General features: G+C 48.5%; 1 protein-coding gene across 2 annotated transcripts; it reads left to right on the top strand.

The window, feature by feature from the left end:
• Positions 1–1049: 1049 nt before the first annotated feature.
• CBX8 (chromobox 8) lies at positions 1050–6226 on the top strand. Of its 2 annotated transcripts, none has more exons than XM_089539062.1 (5): positions 1050–1387; positions 2082–2125; positions 2350–2415; positions 2632–2698; positions 2974–6226. In XM_089539062.1, the coding sequence occupies exons 1-5, from the start codon at positions 1319–1321 to the stop codon at positions 3814–3816; spliced, it is 1089 nt and encodes a 362-aa protein (XP_089395188.1). In that variant the 5' UTR covers positions 1050–1318; the 3' UTR covers positions 3817–6226. The 2 variants fall into 2 exon arrangements, with proteins under 2 accessions (XP_089395188.1, XP_089395182.1); XM_089539056.1 differs by having other exon boundaries at positions 2350–2427.
• Positions 6227–11293: the final 5067 nt, after the last annotated feature.

The raw sequence follows: 11293 nt of genomic DNA, 5'->3' as shown, positions 1-11293 counted from the left end.
CCCCCCCTCCGCCCCTCCATGCCATTCATCGAGTAGGGAATACCTCCCCTCTCAAACCGTGTATGCTTCTTCTTCTGATCCCCCAACATCCATCCTTGGAGGAAGAAGAGGGGACCGATGTGTGTGTGTGTGTGTGTGTGTGTGTGTGTGTATGTGTGTGTGTGTGTTTATTTTGCTGAAGCAAGGAAGTCGATTACAAAACAGACACACACATATGAGACAAAAAAAGGGGAAGGGGGAGGGAAACAAATAGAGGCATTCGGGCTGTTTTCCGATCCTGCAAATGCCATTGATCGATCCCCCCTCCCTGGTTCCGTTCCTGAGGAGGGGTCTGCGAGAGGATGGGAGGCAGGAGGAAAGGAGGAGGCAGGAGAAGGGTGCAAATCCAGGCAGCCCTCCCCATCGCAGAGGAGAGAGAAATGGGGGGGGGGAGGAAAGGAGGGGTGCAAATGTATACAGCCCTCCCCTGCTGCATAGGGGAAAGAAACTGAGGTGAAGGCCGGGGGAGGGGGCAAATCTATGCAACCCTCTCCAGCTTCATAGGAGGGAGGAAAGGAGGGGGGGGGAACAAAGCTGGGGAGGGGTGCCAATCATAGGGGGAGAGATGGGTTGGGAGGGGAGAAGGCTGGGGGGCAATGTAGGCTTCACAGGGGAGAAAGTGCAAGCCCCCTCCGGCTTCATAGGGAACAGAAATGGCATGGGGGTGGGGGTGGGGAGAAGGCCGGGGATGGGTGCAAATCTAGGCATGGGGGGGGGGGGAGAAGGTGGGGAGGGATGCCAAATTGCACCCCTCCCCAGCCCTCCCTCCTTTCCTCTCCGGAGGTGCACCCTTCCCCCCTGCGTCTCAGACAGCTGAAGGACCCCCCTCCCTCCTAGTCAACCAGCCAGCCCTTGGTCTGCAGCAGCCTCCCCGCCCCCTTCGGTCTCTGTGTCTCCTCCTCCTCCGCCGTGATTGAAACGCAGAGCACGTCGCGGGGAGGGAAGGCTGGGGAAGAGCCAGGCCCAGCAGCAGCACCACCACCACCAGGGAAAGAGGAGGAGGAGGAGGAGGAGGAGGAAGAAGCAAGAGCAGCAGCAGCAGCCGCTCTGCTCTCCAGCCAAGCAGCAAGGCAGGCAGGCTTGCAGGCAGGCAGGCAGGGCCAGCAACAAGTGCGGAGGCAGCAGGGGAGGCGAGGGCTGACGTCAGCGAGCGGAGTATTATGGTCTGGGCTGGGCTGGCTGCTGCTGCTGCTGCTGCTCCTGCTGCTTCCAGAGCCTCCTCTGCTGCTGCTTTTCTGCTGCTGCTGCTGCTGCTGCTGGTGCCAGCGGCCGAGTAAACATGGAGCTCTCTGCCGTGGGGGAGAGGGTCTTCGCGGCCGAGGCCTTGCTCAAGAGGCGCATCCGCAAAGTAAGTGCCTCCTCCTCCTCCTCCCCCTTCCTCCTCCTCTCCAGCCCCGGCTTTGTGAGCCTTCCTCCCCAGGCTCCAGGCCCGCACCGAGGCCGCAGGCTCTTGCGCCGCTTGCATTTTTTGCATTTCGTGGTGGATCCCTCCCTCCTTCTCTGCAGCAGCAGCAGCAGCCGCCTCCTTGCCTTGCCTTGCCTTGCCTTGCCTTGCCTTGCCGTGCCGTGCCTCTCCTCCTTTCTGCTCGCCTTGCCACCACCATCGCCTGCCTCCTCCTCCTCCTCCTCGCCTCCGCCTTGCAAGCCATGCATGTTTGCGCTGCAGGTCCATTTCCCTGCTGCACGCATTTCTGCATGCATATATATTTTTGATCGCGTTTTTTTCCTTTCTGTTTGTAGCACGCCCCCCTTTTTCCTTCCCTTGACGTCGCCGTTTGCATGGGCATATTTGTGGCATGTTGTTGGCATGCACACACATACACATACATATTTGACGCATGCCTTTGGGTACAACTTGAGTTTTATATGGAGAGCGTGCTCCAGCAGGCCAGTTCTTTCACTTCGTTACTTTGGATCGCTTCCCCTCCCCCTCTCTCCTGCAGTGCCTACTGATGTACAGCACTATACAAATAAAGCATAATAATAATAATAATAGGAGTAATAATAGTAATGTGTTTCCTATTTTTCTTGCACATCTGCAGGGTCGGATGGAATATCTGGTGAAATGGAAAGGCTGGTCTCAGAAGTAAGTAGCCACTGTGATAGTGGAGTCCTTGCAGCCTAGTAAATAATGAGGTGAATTTGGATTTGTTGTATGTTGTTGCAAATGTTCAGTGGCGGGTTTAGTGGAGTAGATGGTCTCACTGGGTGAATGGAGTAGATGGCCTTTTAAATTACCTTGGAATAATTGTTTGTTTTGAAAGCCCATCTCATTTTGTTCTCTTTTCTTCTTCCCTTTCTCTCTGCCAGATACAGCACCTGGGAGCCTGAGGAAAACATCCTAGATGCTCGCCTGCTGGCAGCTTTTGAGGAAAGGTACACTGTTTGGTAGGAAAGGGGACATCTCACTTGTTAACAATTACAGCCCTAGCTTATTTTATTTCTTTATTTACACATTTAAAGGATTTATATCTCACCTTTCTCCCACAGTGGGATTCAAGACGGGTTGCATTAATGTTTTAGAGCACTACTGAACTAATGCTCTGTTGTTGTTTAAATATGTGTGTGCTTGTTTTTTTAAACCTCATTTAGGGAGAGAGAAATGGAACTTTATGGTCCTAAGAAACGAGGTCCCAAACCCAAAACCTTCCTATTAAAGGTAAGGGAAGAGGAAAGCAGCAACCATGCTTGCCATGCTGGTATATTACTCTATGCAGCAGAAACTAGTGTGTGTGTGTGTGTGTGTGTGTGTGTGTGTGTGTGTACACATAGGGAAGGCAGCAGTGCAAAAAATGAATTCCTGTTCTGCTGGGCCTATGAGTTTGTGTGTGTGTGTTGGGAAGAGCAGAAGCATGACTGTATTTTAAAGTTTCATAGATAGGAATGCCTGTGGAGCATGACTGCAGCAACTCAATTCATTTCTCTCTTTTGCAGGCCCAAGCCAAAGCCAAAGCCAAAACCTATGAATTTCGCAGTGACTCTTCTCGGGGGATCCGGGTGCCTTATGCTGGAAGAGCCCCCCCAGACCTGGGCTCCACCTCCCGGGCTAGAGAAGGACTGAGGCAAATCCCACTGCCCCATCAAAGCAGCTCTGTCAGTGCTCCTACCAATGACTCCCGAGTGGACATGATCCAGGAGAACAGGGTTGAAGAAGACAGGTCTGAAGGCGCCTTCAAAAAAAGAGGCCCAAAGCCCAGGAAAGAGCTCTACAAAGACCTGGCTGAAACTGTTGAGGCTGCTTCCAAGAGAAAGCCAATGGAGCCAGGAGACAAGATGGTGGTGGATTACCTGAAAGCCAGGAAGTTGGAAGAGGCAGCTAACCCTTCTGCAGCCAAGTTCAGTTCAGGACACAGTGTGATTCAGTTAGCCAGGAGGCGGGAGCCCGAATTGCCCAGTGCTGGGTCTAGCACCAGGGCAGAAGTTGGCATCAAGCTGGGCGCCCCTGAGACATATCCTCCCAGGCTGACCAAGCACAGGGCAGATTTCCTGGATCCGAAAGGGCAAAGCGGTTTGGACTTGGGTGTCCCTAAGATTTTGCACAGCTCTGCCAATCAAAGCAGCTTATATGGGGATGGTATAGGGACACAGGCTGGCAGGCCTTCCCTCATCGCCCGCATCCCTGTCTCCAGGATCCTTGGTGACCCAGAAGAAGAAGCTTGGAGCCCATCTCTTAACAACCTGGAGAAGGTGGTTGTGACTGATGTGACCTCAAATTTCTTGACAGTTACCATTAAGGAGAGCAGCACAGACCAAGGGTTCTTTAAGGAAAAACGATGAATTCCCCTGGGGAGGAGGCGGGAGGCAGCATTGAATGGGTTTGGGTACAGGTGGTCTGGCTTTGGATCTTCTTTTTTTTCTTGGACAGGATTACAATTCATTATTTTATTCCCTTCCCTGCCACCAATTTCAGTTTTGGTTGGAAAGATTATCTCTAGAGTTATATTTTCTATTAGATGTAAATATGTTATTTAAGGAGAAATACATATATATATATCTATATACATATATATATTTCAACGCTAAGTTGTTTTTGTTTTTATTTAAGTCTCTTGGAGGTGGACAGTAAACAGAGAACTGATGTATCTCTTGCCTCAGTTGCAAGAGCAGGTGTAGATAGGGACCTTATATGCTAATTATTATAACATCTTGGTTCATTTTGTTTTGTAGTTGTTTCCCCTCCCTTCCCCCAAAGATGATGCGGTGGGCAAATGGGGGGTCTTGTATTCATCTGGGGCCAAAATGGAAGCTCCAGTTTTTTGATTGTTATATTATAATGTGTTGCTTTGTACAATCAAGTGTGCTGTATACACAACTGTTCAAGCTGGACAGCTGAAGGAAGCACTTGACTTTCCAGGATTGTCTTGCTTTTGTTTTGCTCCAGTTAAAAAGAAATGTTGGTTTAAAAAGTGTCCATTAAAACCAGTTGGAAGATGTTTTAGCAAAGAAGTATTAACTCCAGCGACCTTTTCTTGCAAGGGAATAGGGGATGTGTATGTGTTAAGATTCTGAGAAAAGTCTGGCTGCTGTCATGCACTTTAAGATGACTGTCATAGGGAGCAGATAGAAGGTTGGGAGGGAGAGAGAACTGAGCAGATAGTTTAGTTCACATTGCCTGCTGTTTTGTTTTTGTGGGTTTTTTCCCTTCTTTTTTTTTTTTTTTGGGTCCTTCCCTGCTCACTCCATAAAGAAAAATCTGTTTACATTCCTTACGTGCCAGAAAAGTTGGGGAGGAAAGTATTTCACAACTCATATTGTAGGTGCTCTTGATCTTATACTGAAAGTAGATTCCATCTCCTCCCCTTCAAAAACCATTGCAGTTCCTTTCCAGGTCATTAGGAGTCTTTAGAAAAGCTGTCTCTTCTGTATCAGTGTAAATCTGAGAACACAGATGAAGGGCAAACAGCCCTTCTGTTGATGCTAGTTAAACAGTTGGACAAGACCAGTTTCAAAGCAGGCTGCTGTTCTATGTACCTTCCTCTCCCCCATTTACTGGGAAGAAACAATCCCCTGTTACGTTATTCCGCCTCCCTCCATGACATTCTTATATTTGTAGTTAAAAATAGAGTAGTTTCTTCTCAACCATCACTTTTATGCAAAATACAAAACCCTCTTTTCCTGCTCCCTTGAAGAAAGCAATATGTGAAACCTAGAGGACTATCTTATTCAGCTCTTTTTCAGCTTCATGGAATGCAAATTTGACCACCACCACCCCCCAAAAAAACCCCAACCCCTCTTGCATTTCAAGGGGATGTGTTGAAAGGGGGGGTGGCATGGGAAGTTTTCATTCATGTTGATCAGGTGCTGTGGTATCTCAACAGATATTGATTTAACCCTCTTGTCATGTACAAAAAAGCACAAATCTGTCTGAACACCCCCGTCTCCCACCCCCATTTTCCTCTGAATGGCCCCTTGCTAGAACTTTTTCATTGGATGACTGAACAAGGGAGAAAAAGCACACAAGTCTCCTATACCGGTGGATCTAGGAAGAAGCCTCTAGGACCTTTCCTGAGCTGAAGTGGAAATACTTGCTTCAGTTTAACTTCAGTTTGGGACCTTTTTCTCCAGCAAAATAATAATACTAATAAAAAATGACAATTTCTGTTGGAATTGTACTGAGGAAGTGCCAGGTTGTTGGTCCCCCCCCCCCCCCCTTTAACTAAAAATCAGCCCAAGGATTTAAATTCCCTTCAGTTCAAAGAATCAGTGTTCCAAACCCCAGAAGTGTTTTAAGTTTTCCCACTTGAAGTGGACTGGTGGGGAGAGAGATGCATGTCAGAAGGCATATGTTGTCACAGGACTTATTATGGGATGGAGTGGAAGAGAGAGTAGTGGTTAGGAGGACTACCTCTTTGGTCCAAACAGAGCCTAAGACTAGTGCTGTCCCTCCTCCTCAGGTGTCATGGTGGCCTGTGCCACGCTCTGCTGTGTGTTTGTAGGCACACACATGGGTATATAAAAGCTAGACAAACATAAACGTGGGTGTATATGTGTATGTACATAGTTACATATATTGAATGTATGTGAGTGTGGAGTTATTTAATTCTCTTTAAGAGCTGTAAAAAAAAAAGGAAAACAGAACAAAGCTTATAATCTCATTGATCCGACCGAACAGTCTCAGAAGCTTAAGTAGGTGTCTTCTGCCAATGTTGAATGTCTTATACAGTACCTGCTTTTTATGTGAATTGAAATATATATAATACTTTGTAAATAGAGACTTGGCTTTGGGTTTTGTTTTTGTTGTTATCTGGCGAAGAGTCCCCCCTGCTTTTAAAACAGGAGGGTAACCATGCATTTCCCTAGCAGGATAGGTCAATATTTCTTCTGTGGTGAAGGGAAGAACTGGGAAACCTTTGGCAAATTCCCTTCCTGTAACCCAGAGGTTCCCATTCCAGAATGAGATGCTAAAATCAGGGGAAGACTGGTCATCTTGGACACACTGAGTGAGCTGGGCTGGTGATGAATCTGCTTTGGAGGTTGATCTGGAAATGGTTTCACTTGGCTCCAGACAAGTAGACTTGCCGGCCAACAACATAGTCTATTCTCACCTGAGAGCAGATTGCAAACTATGGGGAAACAGAGGAGACTCCCCAGATGTAGAGGTGTATGTATGTGTGTGGGAATTCTTTCCTCTCTGCTTACTACTCACCATGGACTGGATTCGTGTTGTCCCCTCCTTACTCTAGCCCCACTTGGTTTCCACCATTTGACAAGGGCTGGAAGATGGGAAGAGGTTGAAGAGGAGTGGATTTGCCAATTTCTGTTCACCAAGCTGTGGACGTTTGGACGTTTCATCTAATGAACCTGAATATACAGGAGCCAATCTAGGATTTCTTATTCCCAGTTGCTAATTCGTTCTGCGGGGTTTGTAGTCGGAGGGGAAGGAAATGGAGGGATTGCAAAGGGAACAAGGGCATCCTTCACGCCACTTTCCGACTGAAGGGAGGTGATGTGCCACCCCCTGAGTAAGTCCTCCTGAGTTCAATAGGGCTGCCTTCTGGGTGTAGGATTGGGCAGAAAATTTACCGATGGAGCTAGGATGGGCTCCTAAGCAGTAAGTCTATCAATGATCAGGAATCCCCCCAACCCCCCCCCGGTTTATTTGGAAATCTCCTCTTTCTTATATGGTATCAAGCCGTTTCTTCTTCCCGGGAGATCTAAGGAGGCAAGACAGAAATACACCGTCAACAGGAGCCGACTTTCGGCTCTGCCTGCTCGGCTGCATTTTGTTTGAGAATAGAAACGCCGTGGCGACTGAAGGAGCCCCAAGGGCAGCTGTCGAGAGAAGTAAGAGCAGAAGAAACCGCGTTCTGTTTTCCGTTTCTGGGATTAGAGCGAAAAAGCAAGCAAACCAATAAAAACAGATTTCATCCGCACTACTGAAAGGATCCGGTTGGATACCACTTTGACGGCCATGGCTCAATGCTACGAGATTATGGAAATGGCAGTTGGTTATGTCTGTCTGCTACCATTCCCAGAATCCCATAGCATTGAGCCATGGCCGTTCAAGTGGTGTCCAACCGGATTCTTTCCGCAGTGCAGCTGCAACCATACACACAGAGAAAAACCCTTCTTTCTTCCTATCTCTGGCCGTGACATTGGTACTATGAGCTTGGACTCCTCCTTACAACCCGAGGAGATCACATGCTGCTCTGATGCGAAGCCATAAGCGACGTTTTCCCGGCTCTCCTTTCATGTCTGGTTTCTCATCTGGAGAGAGAGCGAAATATCCCGGCGTTGTGCGAAACCAGCGGACGACTGGTTTCGCAGAACCGGAGCGAAGCGGGAAACCCAGAGAGTTGTTCCCATTGACTTCAATGGGACAAAGGGCAGTCCTACACGCCTCTTTCCAACTAGTTGGAGGCGATGCTCCTGGGAGTAAAGCTGATGGGATTGACTCCTGGGTGTAGGATTGGGCTGAAAATTTACCAATGGCACTGCGATTGGCTCCTAACAACAGAATCTCTACCCCCGGTGGATTGTTTGGAGAGTATCTCCTGGCCTTGAAGAGTATTGTTTAGAGAAGACACAAAACCTGATTCGCAGTACACAAAACCGTGGGTGAGGAAAGGCCGGCCCAGGCTCAAATTACTGGAAAATTACTTAATTTGTCTCCCAGCTTTCTTTTTATACATGTTTCCAACGACTCAAGGAGATAGATCAGGCTTTGAATCTAAAGTCTAATCCCCACTGCGGTTTGACGCCGCTTTAACTGCTATGACTCCATGCCGTGGAATCCTGGGATTCGTAGCTTTGTGAGATAGTTAGCCTTCTCTGTCAGAGAGCTCTGGTGCCGCAACAAACTGCAAATCGCAGGATTCCATAGAATGGAACCATGGTAGTTAAAGCGGTGTCAAGCTGCATTAATTCTGGAGTGTAGATCAGACCTAAATCTCCCCAGCCCACGCCTCCTAGTCTATAAACACCCATAGAGGCCACCTGAACTGCCCTGTCCCCTCAAAGGAGCCTCCTTTCGAGCAAGCAAGGAAGGACCATCCTCCTCCTCTCCCTTACATCGGGATCAGGTCAATAAAGTAATTTACCGCACTCAGTGAGCAAATTGATCTTGCTCTGGGATAAAGTAGCTTGAGTTACATCTAGCTTACTAGGAGGTCAGTGTAGTGAATGGCCGAATGGATTTATTTTGGCCACAGACCAGAACAGGGCTAGTATAGCAGCAGCCATTAGCAAGTGGAGAAGCCTCCAGTAATGAGATTTTGTATCCTCACCTCCAAGAGGGATTGCCTGGCTTTAAGGAGATCCCGATTTAATAGGGGTTGTCCATTGTTTCCATCGTTTTCCCTTGAAAAATAAATCAGGGGAAGAAAAAAAGAAGAAGATAGCAAGGGAGGCAGAATTCCAGAGGCGGTGAGTATAAACGGCCTTTCCTAGGTTTTCCAGGATTTTCCAGGACAAATAAAGATATTCTGTTTTAGCACTCTCCGCCTTCAAAAACTGGCCTCTCAAAACGTCTTAGAAACTAACTACTCCCCCCACAGCACACACAAATGCACACACAAACACACACAGAGCAAACGAGGGGGGAGGAGGCGCTATAATAGTTGTGTTTGTTGGGGGAGACGTGTTTTGGCTGGAAACTTCTGCCGTCTCCAGACGCTGCGCTTGTTTAATTATTGTTGTTGTGATGGCATGTTTTCATTCTGTTGTGTGCTATCAACCAGGCAATTAGCGAGCCCAGAAACACTGGTTGGATCGCCTGCTCTTTCGAAGGAAAATAGGACGGCGCCCTTCTCGCAACAAGGCACGCAGGAGGCACCTTCTGAACTCCGAGATTCGAATTCAGAGCCCTCTCCCCGTTGCTAGGCTGCATCCACACTGCAAAAAGGATCCCCTCTGACACCACGTTAACTGCCATGGCTCCATGCTGTGGACCTCGGAGAATGGTAGTTTGCTGTAACACCAGTTGTGCCTCGGTTTCGACAACAGCAAACAAGATTACTGGGTTTGGTTGTTGTTGTGGGCCTTCAAGTTGTTTTTCCATGGCCATCCTCTGAGGCTGAGAGAGTGTGAGCGTTAGCAAAGCAGGCGCTGTTCCATTTTCTCGAGGTCAATCGGGACAAGCGGCTCCCAAACTATGGCCCTTCGGGTATTTTGGACTTCAACTCCCAGGAGCCGCAGCCAGCTTGGCCAACTGTCAGGAATTCTGGGAGCTGGAGTCCAAAAATCTGGAGGGCCAAAGTTTGGAGGACTTGAGGTCTACCCGTCTTGCTCTTGCTAGGGATCACAGAACCATAGAATCACAGAAGAGACCCCAAGGGCCATCCAGTCCAACCCCCTGCCATGCATGAACTCACAGTCAAACCCTGAGAGATGGCCTCTGTTTACAGACCTCCAAAGAAGGAGACTCCACCACTCTCTGAGGGAGTGTGATCCACTGTCGACCGTCTTCCTAGGCTTGTTTTCTCCCAGTAGAAAGGACTGAGGAACCTGTGGCCCTCCAGAGGTGGCTGGGCTCCAGTTTCCACCAGCCTCCCATGCGGGAGGATGGGAATTATAGTCCATCAAGCCTGGGGAGATGTCCTGCGTGTCCATACGTGTCCATACGTGGAGACAGACCTCCCTTATTCTCTCCTTTTCTGGGAAGGTCTTCTTTAAAATATTTCTTCACAAGGTTCCAGTTGAGGCAAGTCCTCTTGACTCGGAAGGTTGGGTCACGGGTGTCTCATTCCCCGCCTTTCCCTTTCACTGGTAGCCCAGCCGTCGGTTTCGGTTGCCAGCTGCTAGTCAGTCCCTGCTTCTTGCCCGATCGCCTGCAGTGACTCTTTTGTTGGGTGCCTTCAAGTCATTTCGGACTTATGGCGACCCAATCGCGGGGTTACTTGGCAACAGAAGGTTTGTTCGCCTTGCCTTCTTCCGAGGCTGAGAACACTTGTGTGGGTTTCACTGGCTGAGCTGGAATTTGAATCCTGGTCTCCCGAGTCGTGGTCCAACGCTGGCTCTTTGCAGTGACTTAGCAAGGCTCTTTCAGCAGTAGCTCCGGGGCTGTGGGGTCCTCTTTACCCAACGGCGAGAAGGCACTTACAATTTGCATTCCCCATAGTTACCAAGGAAACAGCCACCTCCTTGGTCATTTTTTAAAAAAGGCTGCAATAATAATAAAACAACAACATTATTTTAAAAGCCACTGTATGAATGGTTTTTCTTATTCGTGCATCCGATATAATCTGTGTTTCCACCTGGGAATATGATCTGAACCGTTTCCTTTCTTATTGTATGCAGCTTATCCTTTGTACACCGCTTTGAGCACATGGAAAGCGCTCTGGTCTCTAGAAGATAAATAGTGCCTCTGTTAGTTTTCACTCCCCTCAGTTTTCAAACTTTTCCAAGTTCCACTTCCCCAGTCCGCTGGATCAGGTAACCCATCCTCCTGTGGGCTGCCCCTTAGGACTTTTCTCGGCTTGTTCCAATTCGACCTCCTGTCTTGACGCAGGAGTTCAAACAAGCCAGAACCAGACACAAACCATGTTGTTGTAGTGTGCCTCCAAGTGGTTGCCGACTTCTGGCGGCCCTAAAGCGACCCTATCAGGGGTTTCCCCCGACAAGATTTGTTCAAGAGGTGGTCTGCCTTTGCCTTCCTCTGAAGCTGAGAGAGTGTGACCGACCGTTTGAGAACCATGGGACTAAATCATTTAGAGCAAAATCACAGGTTCACCAGAGACCATGTTATCATGTTGTTATGTGCCATCAAGTTGACTGTGACCATTCGGAGAGGACTATCCTATTCAGATATCCTATT

The sequence above is a fragment of the Sceloporus occidentalis genome, unplaced genomic scaffold (assembly GCF_023333645.1).
Source record: "Sceloporus occidentalis isolate IW3139 unplaced genomic scaffold, rSceOcc1.0.p SCAF_1, whole genome shotgun sequence".
NCBI lineage: Eukaryota > Metazoa > Chordata > Lepidosauria > Squamata > Phrynosomatidae > Sceloporus > Sceloporus occidentalis.
This window is presented reverse-complemented; position numbering and strand designations above follow the sequence as displayed.

Coding starts and splice junctions, on each gene's coding strand:
- CBX8 (XM_089539056.1), top strand. CDS start 1,319: ATGGAGCTCTCTGCCGTGGGGGAGAGGGTCTTCGCGGCCGAGGCCTTG. Junction 2,126..2,349: donor TGGAAAGGCTGGTCTCAGAA/GTAAGTAGCCAC, acceptor TCTCTCTGCCAG/ATACAGCACCTGGGAGCCTG. Junction 2,699..2,973: donor CCAAAACCTTCCTATTAAAG/GTAAGGGAAGAG, acceptor TCTCTTTTGCAG/GCCCAAGCCAAAGCCAAAGC.